Below are 26,433 nucleotides of genomic sequence, written 5' to 3' on the forward strand. Positions count from 1 at the left end.
TAGCTTACTACATACAAGTTACAGGGCCCTGCCCTCTATAGTTAGGCAAAGTCTCCTTTTGAGAGATACGGTTAAGGCTTGGAAACACAGTCGGAAACTCTTAGGCCTTCCTATTTTGGTAAGTGCACACATGGACCTCTGGCGGCATCCAGAATTTTTCCAGAGCCAACAGAATCCTATGTTCCGAGTCTGGAAAATGAGATGGGTGAAAACGACCTCAGACCTAATGATTGCATCAGACCGCAGGCACTTGTCGTTTGCGGGAGTGCAGGAGACCTTTGCTCAGATACATGGGTTTCTTTTCTCTAGATTGCGACATTTACAGAATGAGTTGACATCTAATCCTATTTCTACCTATGTACGAACCTCTATGTCCACTCATCCTGTATCCTTCTTGCATATTACCTTACGCCATGCTGCACTGAAAGGGGTTGAACTGTCTTTATTCAAATACCGGGGTGACAAATTGCCCCTTCCTGAACTTTCAGCCCAAATCCTTAAGGGATGGGCCACGCTACGGAGGGACATTATACGTGAGCAATGGAGGGAATCTCAGTTTTGCATTTTATACCACGCTACATACGGGTTTACATTCCCGAGAACTCCAGAACACCCGGACCGTATCATTGCATGCCCGAATTGTAGGGAACCCAGGACAGATCTATATCACGTTATTTACCTGCCCTTTGGTACGCACATTCTGGGAGGAATTAGTTTCCTTATTCCAGGACAAATTGAACTTAACTATCCCTGTAGATCCTGACCTGATGATGCTACAAATCCCCCCTGACGAGGGTAGGCTGACTTTATTGATTCATACTTTTCTTATGGTGGCAAAACATTTTCTATTATCTAGGTGGCTAGTCCCGGATATGCCGACAGGTGATACAACAGGTTAAACACTACCTAATCATGGAACAATTAGAGGCAGAATATTCTAGAAAAAAAGGGCTAAGTTCATAGTCTCCTTCCTGGACTCCTCAGAACGTCAAAAGGTGGTCAGACCCTTTCACAACACAAAATGGTATCTTATGGCTGATATTGCTGGCACTTTGGGTAGCTTAAGGCTACCTGACTAGATATGACTGAATTGGTCTCCTTGGAGCAAGGAGGGCGCGAGCTGGGGGGGGGGGGGGGGGGGGGATGTTCCGGGATTGTTTTGATGATGTAATGTTGTTCAAGGTGGCAAAGATTGAGACACATTGTTTCTTTCTTCTCTTTACTTCTTTATTCTGTAAAACTGAATAAAAAGATATCGCAGAGTATTGAATTGGGTTACTACTGGTTTTAATGTCACGTGACACTTTCGCACTCTCATCATCATTAGGTGTATATGAGCCTTGACAGAGTGTGGCCTGGAGGAGGCGCCACCAGCGCCAAGCAGCTACATGTTATCAGTGAGGGCCTGTCTGTCTTCTATAAAGTTTCACGGACACGTCTCCAGCTCTTGATAGTGAGCCCCACTGATGTAGCGAGACCTCATCAGAGACTATAGACCTTCCTAGACTGTAGACTTGCCAACCGCATGAACTAAACCAACCGCATGAACTGAGCCAACCGCATGAACTGAGCCAACCGCATGAACTAAACCAACCGCATGAACTGAACCAACCGCATGAACTGAGCCAACCGCATGAACTGAACCAACCGCATGAACTGAGCCAACCGCATGAACTGAACCAACCGCATGAACTGAGCCAACCGCATGAACTGAACCAACCGCATGAACTGAACCAACCGCATGAACTGAGCCAACCGCATGAACTGAACCAACCGCATGAACTGAGCCAACCGCATGAACTGAACCAACCGCATGAACCGAACCAACCGCATGAACTGAACCAACCGCATGAACTGAACCAACCGCATGAACTGAACCAACCGCATGAACTGACCCAACCGCATGAACTGAACAGCGCCAGTCTCTTCCTCTATGTGGATATGGAAAACAATAGAATCCCAGCAGTAAATGTGTTATGGGGAGCGTTGGACACATATAGGCGCACTCGTTCTCCTGTCTGGGCGTCCTTTGTTCTCCACCTGTGGAGACATTGTGACTCAGCACAATCCTCCTGCTATATAAATCTGTGAGTCCAGGAGGGCCGGACCGCAATCTGCCGGACACAGCCGCCTCCTCCTCACAAGTAACTATCGCTCCTCTGGACCCGACTTCTGATTCCTCGTACACAGCTGATATGTCTGCTATTATGGCTTCTTCATTGGGCTCCATCTTCTGGGCTCTGGCGCCATTTCTATAACCTGCGCCAATCAGCTATCTGCAGGGATTGTTTCCTCCTGGACGCTTGTTGTTGGTGACTTTGTATAGAATGATTGTGTAATATTTACCCGGCAGCTCGCACAAGTTACACGTTATATGTTTAACCCTTTCATCTCTCTTGCAGTGCCTGGATACACGTTGACTTACTTTCCCACAAGAGGTAACTATCACCATCCGTACCGTGATATATGAACGTCTGAACTACATCATGGAGGCACAACCTCTTCTGGGGGCCACATTCTGCACCAGGGGCCACACTAACCCATAAAGGACTCCATGGTGAAGCGGATGCATTGGTCAGATATATCGATGATTTACCACCACTTCTCGGCTGCACACAGGAGGTTTGAGGCTTTGCTGACACTTGGGAGGGCAAAGAACATATCAGAAAACAGGAACATACTGGGGTTGGGTCCCATAGGGCGGCCGTGCAGAGGGGTCACCTTTTCCGGGCAGTTACTATGATCAGGGTTTATTACAGACACTAGAGTGTGCAGCCATCTCCACCTTCATGGCACTGAGTGTCTTCTACCACGTTGTATTTCTAGGTCTTTGTTACAAGGATCACTTGTGTACAGGACACTGTTTAAACATAGATTTTGGTGTGAACGGTGCCTTATAGCCCCCTCCCCTGGAGATGGAATCATTTAGTATTGCTTTATAATGTGCTGCTGCTACTCATTCTAAGTATGATCAGTAGAGATATAGGGGAGGAGGATATCTGCTTCCAAGGGTGTGCTATAGAGATATAGGGGGGCAGGATCTCCTCTCTTCTGAGGGTGTGCTACAGATATATAGGGGAGCAGGATCTCCTCTACTGAGGGTGTACTATAGAGATATAGGGGAGCAGGATCTCCTCTTCTGAGGGTGTACTATAGAGATATAGGGGGGCAGGATCTCCTCTCTTCTGGGGGTGTACCATAGAGATATAGGGGGGCAGGATCTCCTCTTCTGAGGGTGTGCTACAGATATATAGGGGAGTAGGATCTCCTCTTCTGAGGGTGTGCTATAGAGATATAGGGGAGCAGGATCTCCTCTTCTGAGGGTGAGCTATAGAGATATAGGGGAGCAGGATCTCCTTTCTTCTGAGGGTGTGCTATAGAGATATAGGGAAGCAGGATCTCCTTTCTTCTGAGGGTGTGCTATAGAGATATAGGGGAGCAGGATCTCCTCTCTTCTGGGTGTACCATAGAGATATAGGGGAGCAGGATCTCCTCTCTTCTGGGTGTGTGCTACAGATATATATGGGAGCAGGATCTCCTCTTCTGATGGTGTACCATAGAGATATAGGGGAGCAGGATCTCCTCTGAGGGTGAGCTATAGAGATATAGGGGGGCAGGATCTCCTCTCTTCTGAGGGTGTGCTATAGAGATATAGGGGAGCAGGATCTCCTCTGAGGGTGAGCTATAGAGATATAGGGGGGCAGGATCTCCTCTCTTCTGAGGGTGTGCTATAGAGATATAGGGGGGGCAGGATCTCCTCTTCTGAGGGTGAGCTATAGAGATATAGGGGAGCAGGATCTCCTCTCTTCTGAGGGTGTGCTATAGAGATATAGGGGGGCAGGATCTCCTCTCTTCTGAGGGTGTGCTATAGAGATATAGGGGAGCAGGATCTCCTCTGAGGGTGAGCTATAGAGATATAGGGGGGCAGGATCTCCTCTCTTCTGAGGGTGTGCTATAGAGATATAGGGGGGGGGGGCAGGATCTCCTCTCTTCTGAGGGTGTGCTATAGAGATATAGGGGAGCAGGATCTCCTCTTCTGAGGGTGTGCTATAGAGATATAGGGGAGCAGGATCTCCTCTCTTCTGAGGGTGTGCTATAGAGATATAGGGGAGCAGGATCTCCTCTCTTCTGAGGGTGTGCTATAGAGATATAGGGGAGCAGGATCTCCTCTTCTGAGGGTGTGCTATAGAGATATAGGGGAGCTGGATCTCCTCTCTTCTGGGTGTGTGCTACAGATATATAGGGGAGCAGGATCTCCTCTTCTGATGGTGTACCATAGAGATATAGGGGAGCAGGATCTCCTCTGAGGGTGAGCTATAGAGATATAGGGGGGCAGGATCTCCTCTTCTGAGGGTGTGCTATAGAGATATAGGGGAGCAGGATCTCCTCTCTTCTGAGGGTGTGCTATAGAGATATAGGGGAGCAGGATCTCCTCTCTTCTGAGGGTGTGCTATAGAGATATAGGGGAGCAGGATCTCCTCTTCTGAGGGTGTGCTATAGAGATATAGGGGAGCAGGATCTCCTCTTCTGATGGTGTACCATAGAGATATAGGGGAGCAGGATCTCCTCTGAGGGTGAGCTATAGAGATATAGGGGGGCAGGATCTCCTCTTCTGAGGGTGTGCTATAGAGATATAGGGGAGCAGGATCTCCTCTCTTCTGAGGGTGTGCTATAGAGATATAGGGGAGCAGGATCTCCTCTCTTCTGAGGGTGTGCTATAGAGATTTAGGGGAGCAGGATCCTCTCTTCTGAGGGTGTGCTGTAAAGATATAGGGGAGCAGGATCTCCTCTCTTCTGAGGGTGTGCTATAGAGATATAGGTGAACAGGATCTCCTCTCTTCTGAGGGTGTGCTATAGAGATATAGGGGAGCAGGATCTCCTCAGCGGGTGTGCTATAGAGATATACAGGAGCAGGATCTTCTCTTCTGAGGGTGTGCTATAGAGATATAGCGGAGCAGGATCTCCTCTTCTGAGCGTGTGCTATAGAGATATAGGGGCGCAGGATCTCCTCTTCTGAGGGTGTGCTATAGAGATATAGAGGAGCAGGATCCTCTCTTCTGAGGGTGTGCTATAGAGATATATGGGAGCAGGATCCTCTCTTCTGAGGGTGTACTATAGAGATATATGGGAGCAGGATCTCCTCTTCTGAGGGTGTGCTATAGAGATATATGGGAGCAGGGTCCTCTCTTCTGAGGGTGTGCTATAGAGATATACGGGAGCAGGATGTCTTCTTCTGAGGGTGTGCTATAGAGATATAGGGGAGCAGGATCCTCTCCTCTGAGGGTGTGCTATAGAGATATAGGGGGGCAGGATCTCCTCTCTTCTGAGGGTGTGCTATAGAGATATAGGGGGGCAGGATCTCCTCTCTTCTGAGGGTGTGCTATAGAGATATAGGGGAGCAGGATCCTCTCTTCTGAGGGTGTACTATAGAGATATAGGGGAGCAGGATCCTCTCTTCTGAGGGTGTACTATAGAGATATAGGGGAGCAGGATCCTCTCTTTCATATTTGTCCCAGGCTGACCCCTAGTAAAATCCTTGTGTAATAAACATTGGTTCAGACATATCAGTAAACCCTGAGCCCTTCTGGCACCAAGGAATTATAGGTAAACTCTCCTAGTCTGAGCTCCTGCTCACTCCTCTTATTGCAGCACAGCGCCCCCTCTCTTCTTACTCCGTCAAATCTTGTTCCTTTCTTCATGTGTTGGTTCCATTTCTAAACAACAGGTCATGGCTGGTGTTAGTATAAAGATATCTCAGCCTTATTTTCTTCTTTCCAGGAAGAGCGGAGGTAATACGGCTGCTACTTGCAGATCAAGGCGCCTCATGGACTGATGATGAGGTGCGGATGGAGGACTGGCCCATAGGGAATCTGAAGAAAAATGCGGTGAGAAACCCCTTAAGCCAGATGTGCAGGATGTGTTGTGTGCAAAGCAGATCTCTAAGATGTCAATCTCTCTATATAAAGCAGTAGATACAGTTTGCATACAGTACCAGAACCAAGCTTACTGCATACAGTACCAGAACCAATCTTACTACATAGATACAGTACCAGAACCAAGCTTACTGCATACAGTACCAGAACCAATCTTACTACATAGATACAGTACCAGAACCAAGCTAACCACATAGAACAGAAGTAAACAGAAGCAGCGCTCCATGTGCAGGATCAAACGTGATGTGGTGGAATAGATTGGTAATGGAGTAAAACCGGGCCCCCTATGGTAGAGTTGTGAAAAATCGAGACACAACTTTCCAAATGTCAATAGAGGAAAATCCAATGTGCAGCCTTCCTGGAAACCCACACTGGGGACGTACTGTGCTGCAATCCTCCACTCCTAGATTATAGATTATAAAGATTTATTAAAACTATAGGCTAGGAATAACTTGTTTCAAGACCAGACTGGGCTCTTCTTTAGATAATTAATAAACAGGAACTAGTCACTTTGACTGTTTTATTGTTTTAATACATTATTATAATCTACACTGCTCAGGAGTAGTTACACATAGAATAATTGCTTGATCTAGGTTTGGAGGATTGTATCACACTCTAAAAACATTAACACAGTAACAACCAAACATTACCATCACAAAGCTTACTACAGATACAGTACCAGAACCAAGCTTACTACATACAGTACCAGAACCAAGCTTACCACATAGATACAGTACCAGAACCAAGCTTACCACATAAATACAGTACCAAAACCAAGCTTACTACATACAGTACCAGAACCAAGCTTACCACATATGTACAGTACCAGAACCAAGTTTACTACATACAGTACCCCAACCAAGCCCACCACATATATACAGTACCAGAACCAAGCTTACTACATAGATACAGTACTAGAACCAAGCTTACTACATAGATACACTACCAGTCCCAATCTTAATACTACATTTTAGTAACACATCCACAATGGTTTTATAGACACAACAACAAAACAAAAAAATGCTATGTATAGACATACACCAGAAAAACGAGAGTCTACACCAGGTAGAGGACACAAAGCAGAACACCAGTGTTACATACAGCACTCTGCAGATGGGGTCCTGTTACCGATTCTGCCTTGGGATTAGCTGTATTCTTTGCAATGAGCCCCTTACTAGAGTGCTAGTCCTGACCAAGAGATCTTCCAGTATTGTCTACATTGCTTTGCTTAGTTTCAGGTAACTCGTCTCATGGAGCTTTATATGTTGATTGTTCTCAGGTCTTTGGTCAACTTCCTCATTTTCAAGATGGAAACTTTGAGCTGTATCAGAGCAACACGATACTGCGCTACCTGGGACGCAAATATGGTGAGGCCATTATATGTCACCTGTCTACCATACAAGTTAAGAGACCTCTGGGGCATCTCTATAAGGCTACACTATATGTGGTCCTACCCCCAGGGGGCTACACTACACATGTCCCTACCCCAGGGGGCTATACCACATGTGGCCTTATCGTGGGGCTACACTACATGTGGTCCTACCCCAGGCTGCTCTACACATGGCCCAACCCCAGAGCTATTCTGCACATGGTCCTACCCCCCAGGGGACTACACTACACATGGTCCTACCCCAGGGCTATACTGCAAATAGTCCTACCCCCCAGGGGACTTCACTACACATGGTCCTACCCCAGGGCTATACTGCAAATAGTCCTACCCCCCAGGGGACTACACTACACATGGTCCTACCCCCCAGGGGACTACACTACACATGGTCCTACCCCAGGGCTATACTGCAAATAGTCCTACCCCCCAGGGGACTACACTACACATGGTCCTACCCCAGGGGACTACACTACACATGGTCCTACCCCAGAGCTATTCTGCACATGGTCCTACCCCCCAGGGGACTACACTACACATGGTCCTACCCCAGGGGACTACACTACACATGGTCCTACCCCAGGGCTATACTGCAAATAGTCCTACCCCCCAGGGGACTTCACTACACATGGTCCTACCCCAGGGCTATACTGCAAATAGTCCTACCCCCCAGGGGACTACACTACACATGGTCCTACCCCAGGGCTATACTGCAAATAGTCCTACCCCCCAGGGGACTACACTACACATGGTCCTACCCCCCAGGGGACTACACTACACATGGTCCTACCCCAGGAATACACTACCTGTGCTCCTACCCAGGGGCTTCACTTCACATGGTCCTACCCCAGGAATACACTACCTGTGCTCCTACCCAGGGGCTACACTACACATGGACCTACCCTGGGGATACACCACATATAGCCCTAACCAAGAGTTCCATAGCGCTGCCCCGATAAATATAATGCGTTATAAAAAATGAATTTCATGTCTTCTGGGTCTGATGAATCCCGGTGGATTCCACTGACTGTCTTGGTGTCCTTTGGTCTGGTGTTCTTGGTCACAGATCGCCATGTTTTTACAATCAAAAAAGTGTAACGTGCGACAAAAATTGGCCAGTGTGAACAAAGCTTGGTGGCACAGACGGTTCATACCGCCCTATACGTCCAGTACTTTCTCCGTAGTTAACCCCGTAACCATCTGGATTGTGTCCTACAGGTATCAGTGGCCACAATGAACAGGAAATAGCCATCATCGAGATGATCAATGATGGGGTGGAGGACCTGAAGATGAAGTACTACACATATTTCTTTTTCGACCCTGTATGTATTACTGCCATGTACATAGCGGTATTATATGATCTGTAACATAGCGCCTGTGCCCTGCTGTCGGCTACATCCTACTTCCTCATGCCTCTAATACAATATCCAGGCCCATGGAGTTTATGGATTTCACTAAAGGGGTTGTCTGGAGAGTTAGAAGGGGTATTCCAGCCCCACAAAAGTCAGTGAGTCAGAAATAATCATGAAGCCATACTCACCTGCCCGATCCCCGTCACTGCTGTTTGAACTGAATGTCTTCTATTCTGTAGTATATATATCTCCAACAGCCCACAGGACTGAGGCCTCCTGTAACGTTACTGCAGTGTCCAACCCAGGGCCGTATTACCAGCTGCTGCCCCAGGCACTAAACCTGCAGGTGCCCCATCTTGGGGAGCGTGGGTTTGTAATCACGTTTTTCATTGTTTTTAGCTACTTAAAACATAAACAAATTTCCACATTGAATCCATGATTAGAAGCGTCTGCATATTGTCTGAGGGAATTCTCACCACAGGATCACCCCCCCCCCCCCTTCCCCCTGCAAGGTGCTGCCCCCGGCACTGGACCATGGGTGCCTAGTGGTAAATACAGCCTGGCCCAACCGGTTAATTCTATATTACTTCGGTGACGTGGGGCCCGTTGCAGCATCACTACTGTACGGTATATACCGCAAGAAGGAGCCGTAACTCAACATCAATAGAAGCCTGAGGCTCAGCAGTTCTAGCACGTTCCATTGAATACCGCCATTCTCTTTTACTAGAATCTCTCCATTATACGGTGTTATAGAGCGGCTCCATACAGGCTCCGGGAGATGTGGGTGCATGGAGTAATAGCTACTAGTACTGGACTGTTATCCGGCAATATACTTTAGCTGGTGACCTATTAACCCTTTCTTACCTTCTAGGAACCAAACAAGGAGAAATTTCTAGCAGAATTGGAGACTCAGCTCGGATACTTTGAGAAGATCCTCTCCAAGAATTCCAATGGATCAAAATTCCTGGTGGGAGATAAAGTAAGTATAAGGGTACGAGGGTACGTACAGGGCCTATCGTAGAGCGTGTTCACACCATAATGTCTCCCTATAGGTCACCTATGCCGACTACAACCTCCTGGACACCCTACAATGCTACCTGGACCTCTCCCCAACATGTCTGTCCGCCTTCCCCCTGCTGTCAGGATACGTGGAGAGGATGATGAAGAGACCGAACCTCAGTCAGTACCTGGGATCTGAAGGTCGGAAGAGACGCCCGATCATCCCCAAGTCCAAGTGAGCGGCCGATGTCGTCCACGATATTCACATTAAAGCTTTTTTTGGTGTTATATTTAGTCTGGAGGAGTCATTTTTGATGATTGATGGTGTATACCGAGGCTGATAGGCTGGATGGATGATCATCTGATGAGCCATCATTCAGACACGTTATAGGCACGGGTCTGTGCTGTATGATGTGTGATAGGATATAATACAGTGTGATACAATATGTGATAGGATGTGTGATACAATGTGTGATACAATGTGATAAGATATGTGATAGGATTTGGTATGATGTGCGATAGGATGTGTGATACAATATGATAAGATGTGATATGTGTGATAGGATGTGATACCATGTGTGATACAATGTGATAAGATATGTGGTATTATGTGTGATAAGATATGTGGTATTATGTGTGACAGGATGTGGTATTATGTGTGACAGGATGTGGTATGATGTGTGATAGGATATGTAATAGGATGTGTGATACAATGTGATAAGATATGTGGTATTATGTGTGATAGGATGTGAAATGATGTGTGATAGGATGAGATACCATGTGTGATACATTGTAGCTACTTTGCTGGTTGTAATCTGGTTGATCTCCTCGTGTGATCTGTTTTCTTAGGTTCTACAAATGATCCAGCTTATTATATAATGTGATTCCTTACAGGGAATCTGTACTGGCATGTACAGGACCCCCGACCCCCCCCCCCCCCCCCCCCCCACAATGCCATGTGGTAGAGCGAGCACTGTGGCCCCTCCGGTGTGTACACCCCTTTGAACTATATGTAATGGGGCACAAGGCATCCTACTCAATGAATGGGACAGACAGAACTTATAGGGGTTATCTGACGCTACAAAAACATGGCCACTTTTGCCCACTCGTCTCCAGGTCAGGTGCGGTTTGCAATTAAGCTCCATTCACTTCAATGGAACTGAGCAGCAAAACCCCACCTAAGCTGAGTGGTGCTGTCTCTGGATGAGTGGTGCTGTCTCTGGTGCTGTCTCTGGATGAGTGGGGCTGTCTCTGGATGAGTGGTGCTGTCTCTGGTGCTGTCTCTGGATGAGTGGGGCTGTCTCTGGATGAGTGGTGCTGTCTCTGGTGCTGTCTCTGGATGAGTGGGGCTGTCTCTGGATGAGTGGGGCTGTCTCTGGATGAGTGGTGCTGTCTCTGGTGCTGTCTCTGGATGAGTGGTGCTGTCTCTGGTGCTGTCTCTGGATGAGTGGGGCTGTCTCTGGATGAGTGGGGCTGTCTCTGGATGAGTGGTGCTGTCTCTGGTGCTGTCTCTGGATGAGTGGTGCTGTCTCTGGATGAGTGGTGCTGTCTCTGGTGCTGTCTCTGGATGAGTGGGGCTGTCTCTGGATGAGTGGTGCTGTCTCTGGTGCTGTCTCTGGATGAGTGGTGCTGTCTCTGGTGCTGTCTCTGGATGAGTGGTGCTGTCTCTGGTGCTGTCTCTGGATGAGTGGTGCTGTCTCTGGTGCTGTCTCTGGATGAATGGTGCTGTCTCTGGTGCTGTCTCTGGATGAGTGGTGCTGTCTCTGGATGAGTGGTGCTGTCTCTGGATGAGTGGTGCTGTCTCTGGATGAGTGGGGCTGTCTCTGGATGAGTGGTGCTGTCTCTGGAAGAAAGCGGACATGTTTTTGTAGCGCTGGATAACCCCTTTAAAGCGGAGTTTGCGGCACAGGCTCCACCTCAAATTCCAGGAGAATTACTTGGTGTGAAGGGGCCCTCAGGGGGCGCTGCTGGTGACATCCCGGCCGGTATACAGGAGGGACATGCTGGGTACCTGACATATACACTGGGGTAGATGCCACCTTCTATATACTCTTCTTCAGGTAAAGGACCTGGGAGACCATGTGACCATGACTCATCACAGGTCCTTTACACTGTGTACAGAGCCGACACCGACAACGCAGAGCGGCCATAATGGAGCCCCGCCCCTCACCAGATGGCGACCCCGCCCCCATAGCTCTGACAGCAGCCAATCACACTGTAAGACCACATCCTGGGGACCTCCCATCTGTCTCTTCTGCCGGTACCGCATCACACCTGCACATAGTGTGACCTGTCACCAGCTCCGCCTCTCCCGCCATTACACTGTGGGCTTCTCTCAGGTAACCTCTTTCCCGGGTTTCCTGACTACATTGTCGCCTTTCCGCCATAATTGTGGCAATAACCATAAAACGTGAACGCGGATTTATTACCGGGGTAACTCTCCTCCCGGCCGTGTAGCAGGGGCAAATACCGGGGTAACTCTCCTCCCGGCCGTGTAGCAGGGGCAAATACCGGGGTAACTCTCCTCCCGGCCATGTAGCAGGGGCAAATACCGGGGTAACTCTCCTCCCGGCCGTGTAGCAGGGGCAAATACCGGGGTAACTCTCCTCCCGGCCGTGTAGCAGGGGCAAATACCGGGGTAACTCTCCTCCCGGCCGTGTAGCAGGGGCAAATACCGGGGTAACTCTCCTCCCGGCCGTGTAGCAGGGGCAAATACCGGGGTAACTCTCCTCCCGGCCGTGTAGCAGGGGCAAATACCGGGGTAACTCTCCTCCCGGCCGTGTAGCAGGGGCAAATACCGGGGTAACTCTCCTCCCGGCCGTGTAGCAGGGGCAAATACCGGGGTAACTCTCCTCCCGGCCGTGTAGCAGGGGCAAATACCGGGGTAACTCTCCTCCCGGCCGTGTAGCAGGGGCAAATACCGGGGTAACTCTCCTCCCGGCCGTGTAGCAGGGGCAAATACCGGGGTAACTCTCCTCCCGGCCGTGTAGCAGGGGCAAATACCGGGGTAACTCTCCTCCCGGCCGTGTAGCAGGGGCAAATACCGGGGTAACTCTCCTCCCGGCCGTGTAGCAGGGGCAAATACCGGGGTAACTCTCCTCCCGGCCGTGTAGCAGGGGCAAATACCGGGGTAACTCTCCTCCCGGCCGTGTAGCAGGGGCAAATACCGGGGTAACTCTCCTCCCGGCCGTGTAGCAGGGGCAAATACCGGGGTAACTCTCCTCCCGGCCGTGTAGCAGGGGCAAATACCGGGGTAACTCTCCTCCCGGCCGCGTAGCAGGGGCGGCAGCTTCTCTCTCATCACCTGAAGGCGCCAAACGGACCAACGTCAGGAGAAACCGCGGCGTTACAGGCAGAGCGCAGGCGCCACCGTGTGTCCAGACGGCAGATTACAGGCACCTTAACGCTCCTATTAGTTGTATTGATTCCATTTACAGCGCACCACCCCCATCTAGTGGCTGGTTCACATATTACAGCTCTCCCCATCAGGGACCTGAGTGTATAGAGCAGTGAAGGAGAGTGAGTGACCAGGTCAGCACGAATTCATATTCAAAGCAAACTAAACAATCGATATCACAGCCAGGGGGCGACAGGGCGTCCATATGTGAGAGTCTGTGTGTGTGTGTTCCTCCAGCTCAGCTGTAGTGCAGACATCTTGTTAATCCAGGGCTCCAGTCTTGTTGCCAGCACTGGCTCCTGTATCCTCACTCTGTGCTGTATGTATGTATGTGTGTGTGTTGTGTATGTATATATATATTAGCTGGAGCTTTCCTGATTGGTTGGCATGTAGTTCACAGGTCACATGATGCTTGAAGTGACTGTACCACCAGGCCCAGGCTGAAGGCGGGCCGACCTACCCTTAGTGGGAGGAAACCCTAGCGCCTCTATGTTAGGGTTCCATTGATTCTAATGAAGTCATGTCATGGAGGGGCTGGAGTTTCTTCCCACTAAGGGTGGGTCAGCCACCTCCAGTGCTTCAGCCCGGGCCTGGTGGTACAGTCACTTTAATCACCTATGAGGCTTCTCCGGAGCTGTAAGCTGCAGCCATGATGGAGCCTGTACTCAGGGCCGGCTCCAGGGTTTTCTGGGCCCTTGAAACAAATCACGTGGCCACAGAAAAACAGAGGCAGTGCAGCTCTACATAAATCTCCATACTGTCGGCGCTGCGGGGACATTTTTACGCCCGGAGCAGAAAACACTGGACTTAGTAAATGTCCCCCATGGTTTACGCCATAGAGGAGGACAGAGGAGGCAGAGAAGGTAGAATAGGCACAAGAGGGGAGGCAGACTTGACAGAGGAGGTAGGAAGAGACAGGAAAGAGAGAAGGTAGAGGTGGCAGAGAAGACACAGGAGGTAGAGGTGGCAGAGAAGACACAGGAGGTAGAGGTGGCAGAGGAGACACAGGGGGTAGAGGTGGCAGAGAAGACACAGGGGGTAGAGGTGGCAGAGAAGACACAGGAGGTAGAGGTGGCAGAGAAGACACAGGGGGTAGAGGTGGCAGAGGAGACACAGGACGTAGAGGTGGCAGAGGAGACACAGGAGGTAGAGGTGGCAGAGAAGACACAGGAGGTAGAGGTGGCAGAGAAGACACAGGGGGTAGAGGTGGCAGAGAAGACACAGGAGGTAGAGGTGGCAGAGAAGACACAGGAGATAGAGGTGGCAGAGGAGACACAGGAGGTAGAGGTGGCAGAGAAGACACAGGAGGTAGAGGTGGCAGAGAAAACACAGGAGGTAGAGGTGGCAGAGAAGACACAGGGGGTAGAGGTGGCTGAGAAAACACAGGAGGTAGAGGTGGCAGAGAAGACACAGGGGGTAGAGGTGGCAGAGAAGACACAGGAGGTAGAGGTGGCAGAGAAGACACAGGAGGTAGAGGTGGCAGAGGAGACACAGGAGGTAGAGGTGGCAGAGAAGACACAGGAGGTAGAGGTGGCAGAGAAAACACAGGAGGTAGAGGTGGCAGAGAAGACACAGGAGGTAGAGGTGGCAGAGGAGACACAGGAGGTAGAGGTGGCAGAGGAGACACAGGAGGTAGAGGTGGCAGAGAAGACACAGGAGGTAGAGGTGGCAGAGAAGACACAGGAGGTAGAGGTGGCAGAGAAGACACAGGAGGTAGAGGTGGCAGAGAAGACACAGGAGGTAGAGGTGGCAGAGAAGACAGGAGGTAGAGGTGGCAGAGAAGACACAGGAGGTAGAGGTGGCAGAGAAGACACAGGAGGTAGAGGTGGCAGAGAAGACACAGAAGGTAGAGGTGGCAGAGGAGACACAGGAGGTAGAGGTGGCAGAGGAGACACAGGAGGTAGAGGTGGCAGAGAAGACACAGGAGGTAGAGGTGGCAGAGAAGACACAGGAGGTAGAGGTGGCAGAGAAGACACAGGAGGTAGAGGTGGCAGAGAAGACACAGGAGGTAGAGGTGGCAGAGAAGACAGGAGGTAGAGGTGGCAGAGAAGACACAGGAGGTAGAGGTGGCAGAGAAGACACAGGAGGTAGAGGTGGCAGAGAAGACACAGGAGGTAGAGGAGACATAGGAGGTAGAGGTGACAGAGAAGACACAGGAGGTAGAGGTGGCAGAGGAGACACAGGAGGTAGAGGTGGCAGAGAAGACACAGGAGGTAGAGGTGGCAGAGGAGACACAGGAGGTAGAGGTGGCAGAGAAGACACAGGAGGTAGAGGTGGCAGAGAAAACACAGGAGGTAGAGGTGGCAGAGAAGACACAGGAGGTAGAGGTGGCAGAGAAGACACAGGAGGTAGAGGTGGCAGAGAAGACACAGGAGGTAGAGGTGGCAGAGAAGACACAGGAGGTAGAGGAGACATAGGAGGTAGAGGTGACAGAGAAGACACAGGAGGTAGAGGTGGCAGAGGAGACACAGGAGGTAGAGGTGGCAGAGAAGACACAGGAGGTAGAGGTGGCAGAGGAGACACAGGAGGTAGAGGTGGCAGAGAAGACACAGGAGGTAGAGGTGGCAGAGAAGACACAGGAGGTAGAGGTGGCAGAGAAGACACAGGAGGTAGAGGTGGCAGAGAAGACACAGGAGGTAGAGGTGGCAGAGAAGACAGGAGGTAGAGGTGGCAGAGAAGACACAGGAGGTAGAGGTGGCAGAGAAGTTCTCCACAGAGTAATTCCTGCAGCCAGTAGACACCACCGTACAGACAAGCAAACCCTCAGAGACACCACGTTCACCATATACAGGTTTATTTTATGATACGTTGGCGCCTCTATTGTGGATGGCGCCTGGAAAGCACATAAACCCCTTCACTTCAACTTACAATCCCTTTTAACAATAAAAATAGATTTTTTGTGATGTACAATAGAAATTGTATCATAGAAAAAAACAACAAAAAAGTAATTACAGTATAAAAGTTTCACCACCGCAAAACGGCAAATCGCATGACAGCAATAAAGTGTGACAGGAGCAGTAAACATGGACGGCGGACAGGCTGTACCTTCATATCTGTGTGTTGGTGTACCGCCATCCACAGCCACCTCCCCGAGGGGTGACCGGCCCGGCTTAGAGGGAACCTGCCCACTGTACATGGCGTCCTCTGCATGGGCAGCAGGTTATAGAGCAGAGACAGTTATTCATTTTGAGTATGTTAATTAAAAGGTGTAGGAGTCAAGTGGGCGGTCCTACCAATTGAATCACAGCTATCTCTGTATTACACTCCGCCCTCTGGACTCATAGGCCTAGATGGAGGGGGGATTGAGATGAGTAAAATCCAAGGTATTATTAATCTTATCCCCTAAACTATATATCAATGTGCTCAGCTCCTCCTGCTCTACAACATGAGGCCGATCTATAGAACGTCATGTACAATGTGGTGGGGGGTGGGGGGGATCATACAGCTCTGATCATCTGGGTATCCTATTAGTGATATAAAGGGGCACAGGTTTAAGCATAGCCAGTAGAGGAGTCACTGATCCTGGTTTGGCCATGAAGGGGCCGCGCTGCTCGCATCATTCTGCCCCATGGTCCTGTGCTCCTTGTCCTCATCTTATGTCATTGATGACGGCTGCTATGTGCTCCTTTATTAACCCTTTCCCTTTATTAACCCTTTCCGCTGCTTCTGGCCTCATTCACGTTAATATCGGCGCTCCGCCATTGGTATACATTAAGATACCAACAAAAGGGATTGTAGTATATCCTGTGACGTATCCGTGGAATACCCAGAGAAGTTACAGACCAAGGTAGCCAACCAGTGACCATGTATCATCTGCTATACTCCGGAGTACATTTTATTTGTGTTGGCGACGCACGTGAAGTCTATGGCTGGGACTTGCAGAATGCTACAAAACGTTTAAGGCTTTTGCCCTCAGATCACCTCAGTCTGCAGAAATAAATATCACTAGATCCCTGGATACACAGTGTCGGCATCCATGGCTATATCACCAACGTGAAGAGATCTGGTAATCTAGGAAACAGCGACTGACAGCACAGATGGCGGTACACCAGTCCTCCCATCCCAGACTTAACCGGCTTGTGTGTTAGCTCCGCCCCTCTGACCTACACAGGTGCAGCTATATATTACATACTTGGGGAGGCTGGAGTCTAAAACCGGACATGACAAGGATTCGAGTAACCTGGTTACCAGTAACCTCAATGTCAAGCAGCAGCTGCACAGCCAATGTGACTTATGTTGTGGAAAGAGAGAAGAATAAGGGAGATCACAATGTAATATGGCTTCTCGTCAAATCCCCTGGGGAGCTTTGGCTTCAAACAAGTGGTTTTTGATTTTTATTCTTTTTTAACTTTCTGGTTTATTTTCATGGTTTTTTTTCTTCTTTTTTTTACTGCAGTTTATCTGATATGAGACATTACCCTGATGACTGCGCCCATGAGCGAATCTACGGTAACATTCTCTGAATCTCAGTCATTCTGATTCCCTGGAGATGTCTGGTATTCCACGAGTCCTAGGAGACCCCAGGACTCTCAGACATCTCGGCTGATTCATCACATCCACATGCGGGGAATCTTACCGTAGATTCACTCAGCTCTATAATTCTTAAAGCAAATCATTTTTTCCAGGGAAAGTATATAAAGTTGTGGATAATTTCCCATATTCTGGCCCCAGGTGACCATTGGTGTTCTTGGCTTACTCTGGATCAGCATCAAGATCAGAAGTTGGTAGTGGACGGTCTTTTCAGCTCTTGTCCATTATAAGTGATGGCTTTGCCCGATTTCCGTCAGATTATGGGATTATTTAGACAATATAATAAGTGGGATGAAGCAGTGCACGAACAGCGTATAGGGCACTCAGAGCCGTCACACCTTCACTTCGGGTTCTTCTTCTTCTTTTTCTTCAATGCTTGCAGCCAATTGAGAGAATGACTGAAATGGCAAGAAGAACACCATGAACATTTGTGCCAGGGAAGGAGGGCAGTCGCCATACACATTAGAGATCTGCTACATCCAGTATATGAGGACAGTGGTTTCTAATCATTAGGACCTGCATTAGTTCTACAGAGAGGCTCCTCCACCAACCTGGATCGGGTTCTTAATTCCCATCAATGTCTACATCCAACCCGGACCTGGCCCTGACCATTTCCATCAATGTCTACATCCAACCCGGACCTGGCCCTGACCGTTTCCATCAATGTCTACATCCAACCCGGACCTGGCCCTGACCGTTTCCATCAATGTCTACATCCAACCCGCATCTGGCCCTGACCATTTCCATCAATATCTATATCCAACCTGGACCTGGCCCTGACCATTTCCATCAATGTCTATATCCAACCCGGACCTGGCCCTGACCGTTCCCATCAATGTCTACATCCAACCCGCATCTGGCCCTGACCATTTCCATCAATATCTATATCCAACCTGGACCTGGCCCTGACCATTTCCATCAATGTCTACATCCAACCCGCATCTGGCCCTGACCATTTCCATCAATGTCTACATTCAACCCGCATCTGGCCCTGACCGTTTCCATCAATGTCTACATGCAACCCGGACCTGGCCCTGACCGTTTCCATCAATGTCTACATCCAACCCGCATCTGGCCCTGACCATTTCCATCAATATCTATATCCAACCTGGACCTGGCCCTGACCATTTCCATCAATGTCTACATCCAACCCGCATCTGGCCCTGACCATTTCCATCAATGTCTACATTCAACCCGCATCTGGCCCTGACCGTTTCCATCAATGTCTACATGCAACCCGGACCTGGCCCTGACCGTTTCCATCAATGTCTACATCCAACCCGCATCTGGCCCTGACCATTTCCATCAATGTCTACATCCAACCCGCATCTGGCCCTGACCATTTCCATCAATGTCTACATCCAACCCGCATCTGGCCCTGACCATTTGCATCAATGTCTATATCCAACCCGGACCTGGCGGACAATGTCCGCGGAATTCCGTCAGCTGTCCGCCCGCACATCTGGGCGCCTTTCCGCCGGCCCCATAGACACCATTCTATGGGCCGGCGTATTCCGCTATATGCTGAAAGAAGTGTCATGTCACTTCTTTTAGCGGATCGCAGAATACGCCGGCCCATAGAATGGTGTCTATGGAGCCGGCGGAAAAGCGCGTGCCCGTGTGGGCGGACAGCTGACGGAATTCCGCGGACATTGTCCTTGAGAATTCCGTAGTGTGAACCCGCCCTTAATGTGTAAACTGGCTGGTGATCAATGGGTTAATATCTAATATGTCTAGCAGGGGGCGCTCAAAGCATAAAGACTGCAGCTCTCACTGAACTCACCGGTCCCTGTATAAAGAGAGAGGAGGAGGAAGAGGACACAGGAAGAAAGAATCAGAGAAATGTATACTGGATGTGACTGAGAGTGTACAGGTGTATCCAATCTATACAGGTGTATCCAATCTATACAGCTGTGCCTGCTGCTGTAGTGCAGGTGTATCCTATCTGTACAGGTGTGTCTGCTGCTGTAGTACAGAGACATGCCTATCCCTTATGTATAGGTGTAGCTGCTGCTATAAGTACATGTCTATCCCATATGTATAGGTGTAGCTGCTGCCATAAGTACATGTCTATCCCATATGTATAGGTGTAGCTGCTGCTATAAGTACATGTCTATCCCATATATATAGGTGTAGCTGCTGCCATAAGTACATGTCTATCCCATAGGTATAGGTGCAGCTGCTGCTATAAGTACATGTCTACCCCTTATGTATAGGTGCAGCTGCTGCTATAAGTACATGTCTATCCCATATGTATAGGTGCAGCTGCTGCTATAAGTACATGTCTATCCCATATGTATAGGTGCAGCTGCTGCTATAAGTACATGTCTATCCCAAATATATAGGTGTAGCTGCTGCTATAGGTACATGTCCACCCCTTATGTATAGGTGCAGCTGCTGCTATAAGTACATGTCTACCCCTTATGTATAGGTGTAGCTGCTATAAGTACATGTCTATCCCATATGTATAGATGTAGCTGCTGCTATAAGTACATGTCTATCCCAAATATATAGGTGTAGCTGCTGCTATAAGTACATGTCTACCCCATATGTATAGGTGTAGCTGCTGCTATAAGTACATGTCTATCCCATATGTATAGGTGTAGCTGCTGCTATAAGTACATGTCTATCCCAAATATATAGGTGTAGCTGCTGCCATAAGTACATGTCTATCCCATATGTATAGGTGCAGCTGCTGCTATAAGTACATGTCTATCCCATATATATAGGTGTAGCTGCTGCCATAAGTACATGTCTATCCCATATGTATAGGTGTAGCTGCTGCTATAAGTACATATCCATCCCATATGTATAGGTGCAGCTGCTGCTATAAGTACATGTCTACCCCTTATGTATAGGTGCAGCTGCTGCTATAAGTACATGTCTATCCCATATGTATAGGTGCAGCTGCTGCTATAAGTACATGTCTATCCCAAATATATAGGTGTAGCTGCTGCTATAGGTACATGTCCACCCCTTATGTATAGGTGCAGCTGCTGCTATAAGTACATGTCTACCCCTTATGTATAGGTGTAGCTGCTGCTATAAGTACATGTCTATCCCATATGTATAGGTGTAGCTGCTGCTATAAGTACATGTCTATCCCAAATATATAGGTGTAGCTGCTGCTATAAGTACATGTCTACCCCATATGTATAAGTGCAGCTGCTGCTATAAGTACATGTCTACCCCTTATGTATAGGTGTAGCTGCTGCTATAAGTACATGTCTATCCCATATATATAGGTGTAGCTGCTGCCATAAGTACATGTCTATCCCATATGTATAGGTGTAGCTGCTGCTATAAGTACATGTCTATCCCATATGTATAGGTGTAGCTGCTGCTATAAGTACATGTCTATCCCATATGTATAGGTGCAGCTGCTGCTATAAGTACATGTCTATCCCATATATATAGGTGTAGCTGCTGCCATAAGTACATGTCTATCCCATATGTATAGGTGTAGCTGCTGCTATAAGTACATGTCTATCCCATATGTATAGGTGCAGCTGCTGCTATAAGTACATGTCTACCCCTTATGTATAGGTGCAGCTGCTGCTATAAGTACATGTCTATCCCATATGTATAGGTGTAGCTGCTGCTATAAGTACATGTCTATCCCATATGTATAGGTGCAGCTGCTGCTATAAGTACATGTCTATCCCAAATATATAGGTGTAGCTGCTGCTATAGGTACATGTCCACCCCTTATGTATAGGTGCAGCTGCTGCTATAAGTACATGTCTACCCCTTATGTATAGGTGTAGCTGCTGCTATAAGTACATGTCTATCCCATATGTATAGGTGTAGCTGCTGCTATAAGTACATGTCTATCCCAAATATATAGGTGTAGCTGCTGCTATAAGTACATGTCTACCCCATATGTATAAGTGCAGCTGCTGCTATAAGTACATGTCTACCCCTTATGTATAGGTGTAGCTGCTGCTATAAGTACATGTCTATCCCATATGTATAGGTGCAGCTGCTGCTATAAGTACATGTCTATACCATATGTATAGGTGCAGCTGCTGCTATAGGTACATGTCCACCCCTTATGTATAGGTGCAGCTGCTGCTATAAGTACATGTCTACCCCTTATGTATAGGTGTAGCTGCTGCTATAAGTACATGTCTATCCCATATGTATAGGTGTAGCTGCTGCTATAAGTACATGTCTATCCCATATATATATAGGTGTAGCTGCTGCTATAAGTACATGTCTATCCCAAATATACAGGTGTAGCTGCTGCTATAAGTACATGTCTACCCCATATGTATAGGTGCAGCTGCTGCTATAAGTACATGTCTATCTCTTATGTATAGGTGTAGCTGCTGCTATAAGTACATGTCTACCCCATATATATAGGTGTAGGTACTGCCATAAGTACATGTCTATCCCATATATATAGGTATAGCTGCTGCTATAAGTACATGTCTATCCCTTATGTATAGGTGTAGCTGCTGCTATAAGTACATGTCTATCCCATATATATAGGTGTAGCTGCTGCTATAAGTACATGTCTATCCCATATATATAGGTGCAGCTGATGCTATAAGTACATGTCTACCCCTTACGTATAGGTGTAGCTGCTGCTTTAAGTACATGTCTATCCCTTATGTATAGGTGTAGCTGCTGCTATAAGTACATGTCTACTCCATATGTATAGGTGTAGCTGCTGCTATAAGTACATGTCTACTCCATATGTATAGGTGTAGCTGCTGTTATAAGTACTTGTCTATCCCATATATATAGGTGTAGCTGCTGCTATAAGTACATGTCTACCCAATATGTATAGGTGCAGCTGCTGCTATAAGTACATGTCTACCCCATATGTATAGGTGTAGCTGCTGCTATAAGTACATGTCTACCCCATATGTATAGATGTAGCTGCTGCTATAAGTACATGTCTACCCCATATGTATAGGAGTAGCTGCTGCTATAAGTACATGTCTACCCCTTATGTATAGGTGTAGCTGCTGCTATAAGTACATGTCTACCCCATATGTATAAGTGCAGCTGCTGCTATAAGTACATGTCTACCCCTTATGTATAGGTGTAGCTGCTGCTATAAGTACATGTCTATCCCATATGTATAGGTGCAGCTGCTGCTATAGGTACATGTCCACCCCTTATGTATAGGTGCAGCTGCTGCTATAAGTACATGTCTACCCCTTATGTATAGGTGTAGCTGCTGCTATAAGTACATGTCTATCCCATATGTATAGGTGTAGCTGCTGCTATAAGTACATGTCTATCCCATATATATAGGTGTAGCTGCTGCTATAAGTACATGTCTATCCCAAATATACAGTTGTAGCTGCTGCTATAAGTACATGTCTACCCCATATGTATAGGTGCAGCTGCTGCTATAAGTACATGTCTATCTCTTATGTATAGGTGTAGCTGCTGCTATAAGTACATGTCTATCCCATATGTATAGGTGTAGCTGCTGCTATAAGTACATGTCTATCCCATATATATAGGTGTAGCTGCTGCTATAAGTACATGTCTATCCCAAATATACAGGTGTAGCTGCTGCTATAAGTACATGTCTACCCCATATGTATAGGTGCAGCTGCTGCTATAAGTACATGTCTATCTCTTATGTATAGGTGTAGCTGCTGCTATAAGTACATGTCTACCCCATATATATAGGTGTAGGTACTGCCATAAGTACATGTCTATCCCATATATATAGGTATAGCTGCTGCTATAAGTACATGTCTATCCCTTATGTATAGGTGTAGCTGCTGCTATAAGTACATGTCTATCCCATATATATAGGTGTAGCTGCTGCTATAAGTACATGTCTATCCCATATATATAGGTGCAGCTGATGCTATAAGTACATGTCTACCCCTTACGTATAGGTGTAGCTGCTGCTATAAGTACATGTCTATCCCTTATGTATAGGTGTAGCTGCTGCTATAAGTACATGTCTACTCCATATGTATAGGTGTAGCTGCTGCTATAAGTACATGTCTACTCCATATGTATAGGTGTAGCTGCTGTTATAAGTACTTGTCTATCCCATATATATAGGTGTAGCTGCTGCTATAAGTACATGTTTACCCAATATGTATAGGTGCAGCTGCTGCTATAAGTACATGTCTACCCCATATGTATAGGTGTAGCTGCTGCTATAAGTACATGTCTACCCCATATGTATAGATGTAGCTGCTGCTATAAGTACATGTCTACCCCATAGGTATAGGAGTAGCTGCTGCTATAAGTACATGTCTACCCCTTATGTATAGGTGTAGCTGCTGCTATAAGTACATGTCTATCCCATATATATAGGTTCAGCTGCTGCCATAAGTACATGTCTATCCCATATATATAGGTGTAGCTGCTGCTATAAGTACATGTCTATCCCATATGTATAGGTGTAGCTGCTGCTATAAGTACATGTCTACCCCATATGTATAGGAGTAGCTGCTGCTATAAGTACATGTCTACCCCTTATGCATAGGTGCAGCTGCTGCTATAAGTACATGTCTACCCCTTATGCATAGGTGTAGCTGCTGCATAAGTACATGTCTATCCCATATGTATAGGTGTAGCTGCTGCTATAAGTACATGTCTACCCCATATGTATATGTGTAGCTGCTGCTATAGGTACATGTCTACCCCATATGTATAGGTGTAGCTGCTGCTATAAGTACATGTCTATCCCATATCTATAGGTTCAGCTGCTGCCATAAGTACATGTCTATCCCATATATATAGGTGTAGCTGCTGCTATAAGTACATGTCTATCCCATATATATAGGTGCAGCTGCTGCTATAAGTACATGTCTACCCCTTATGTATAGGTGTAGCTACTGCATAAGTACATGTCTATCCCATATGTATAGGTGTAGCTGCTGCTATAAGTACATGTTCACCCCATATGTATAGGAGTAGCTGCTGCTATAAGTACATGTCTATCCCATATTTATAGGTGTAGCTGCTGCTATAAGTACATGTCCACCCCATATGTATAGGTGTAGGTGCTGCTATAAGTACATGTTTATCCCATTTGTATAGGTGTAGCTGCTGCTATAAGTACATGTCTACCCCATATGTATAGGTGTAGCTGCTGCTATAAGTACATGTCTACCCCATATGTATAGGTGTAGCTGCTGCTATAAGTACATGTTTATCCCATTTGTATAGGTGTAGCTGCTGCTATAAGTACATGTCTATCCCATATATATAGGTGTAGCTGCTGCTATAAGTACATGTCTACCCCTTATGCATAGGTGTAGCTGCTGCATAAGTACATGTCTATCCCATATGTATAGGTGTAGCTGCTGCTATAAGTACATGTCTACCCCATATGTATAGGTGTAGCTGCTGCTATAAGTACATGTCTACCCCATATGTATAGGTGTAGCTGCTGCTATAGGTACATGTCTACCCCATATGTATAGGTGTAGCTGCTGCTATAAGTACATGTCTACCCCATATGTATAGGTGTAGCTGCTGCTATAAGTACATGTCTATGCCATATATATAGGTGCAGCTGCTGCTATAAGTTCATGTTTACCCAATATGTATAGGTGCAGCTGCTGCTATAAGTACATGTCTACCCCATATGTATAGGTGTAGCTGCTGCTATAAGTACATGTCTACCCCTTATGTATAGATGTAGCTGCTGCTATAAGTACATGTCTATCCCATATATATAGGTTCAGCTGCTGCCATAAGTACATGTCTATCCCATATATATAGGTGCAGCTGCTGCTATAAGTACATGTCTACCCCTTATGTATAGGTGTAGCTGCTGCATAAGTACATGTCTATCCCATATGTATAGGTGTAGCTGCTGCTATAAGTACATGTCTACCCCATATGTATAGGAGTAGCTGCTGCTATAAGTACATGTCTATCCCATATGTATAGGTGTATCTGCTGCTATAAGTACATGTCTATCCCTTATGTATAGGTGTAGCTGCTGCTATAAGTACATGTCTACCCCATATGTATAGGTGTAGCTGCTGCTATAAGTACATGTCTACCCCATATGTATAGGTGTAGCTGCTGCTATAAGTACATGTCTATCCCATATGTATAGGTGTAGCTGCTGCCATAAGTACATGTCTATCCCATATGTATAGGTGCAGCTGCTGCTATAAGTACATGTCTATCCCATATATATAGGTGTAGCTGCTGCTATAAGTACATGTCTATCCCATATATATAGGTGTAGCTGCTGCATAAGTACATGTCTATCCCATATGTATAGGTGTGGCTGCTGCTATAAGTACATGTCTACCCCATATGTATAGGTGTAGCTGCTGCTATAAGTACATGTTTATCCCATTTGTATAGGTGTAACTGCTGCTATAAGTACATCTCTTCTCCTTATGTATAGGTGTAGCTGCTGCTATAAGTACATGTTTATCCCATATGTATAGGTGTAGCTGCTGCTATAAGTACATCTCTTCTACTTATGTATAGGTGTAGCTACTGCATTAGTACATGTCTATCCCATATGTATAGGTGTAGCTGCTGCTATAAGTACATGTCTATCCCATATGTATAGGTGTAGCTGCTGCTATAAGTACATGTCTACCCCATATGTATAGGTGTAGCTGCTGCTATAAGTACATGTCTATCCCATATGTATAGGTGTAGCTGCGGCCATAAGTACATGTCTATCCCATATGTATAGGTGTAGCTGCTGCTATAAGTACATGTTTATCCCATTTGTATAGGTGTAGCTGCTGCTATAAGTACATGTCTACCCCATATGTATAGGTGTAGCTGCTGCTATAAGTACATGTCTATCCCATATATATAGGTGCAGCTGCTGCTATAAGTACATGTCTATCCCATATATATAGGTGCAGC

At 47.2% G+C, this 26,433-nt stretch overlaps 2 protein-coding genes across 2 annotated transcripts in view; one reads left to right on the forward strand and one right to left on the reverse strand.

Moving 5' to 3' along the window:
• The first annotated feature begins 2,178 nt into the window (after positions 1-2,178).
• On the forward strand, positions 2,179-9,956 carry LOC138798370 (glutathione S-transferase P 2-like). The gene is made up of 6 exons (XM_069978793.1): positions 2,179-2,438; positions 5,779-5,885; positions 7,213-7,300; positions 8,536-8,639; positions 9,541-9,648; positions 9,722-9,956. Exons 1-6 carry the CDS (start codon positions 2,375-2,377, stop codon positions 9,905-9,907), a joined length of 657 nt encoding a protein of 218 aa, XP_069834894.1. The 5' UTR covers positions 2,179-2,374; the 3' UTR covers positions 9,908-9,956.
• A 7,644-nt stretch (positions 9,957-17,600) lies between these two features.
• The window catches only part of TNKS1BP1 (tankyrase 1 binding protein 1), a 41,807-nt gene continuing 32,974 nt past the window's right edge, over positions 17,601-26,433 (reverse strand). The window contains exon 10 of the mRNA XM_069979606.1: positions 17,601-17,993. Within this exon, the coding sequence (XP_069835707.1) occupies positions 17,936-17,993 (58 nt within the window). The 3' untranslated portion in view covers positions 17,601-17,935. The remainder of the gene's footprint in view (positions 17,994-26,433) is intronic.

This window comes from Dendropsophus ebraccatus, chromosome 8 (genome assembly GCF_027789765.1).
Source record: "Dendropsophus ebraccatus isolate aDenEbr1 chromosome 8, aDenEbr1.pat, whole genome shotgun sequence".
NCBI classification, from domain to species: Eukaryota; Metazoa; Chordata; class Amphibia; order Anura; family Hylidae; genus Dendropsophus; species Dendropsophus ebraccatus.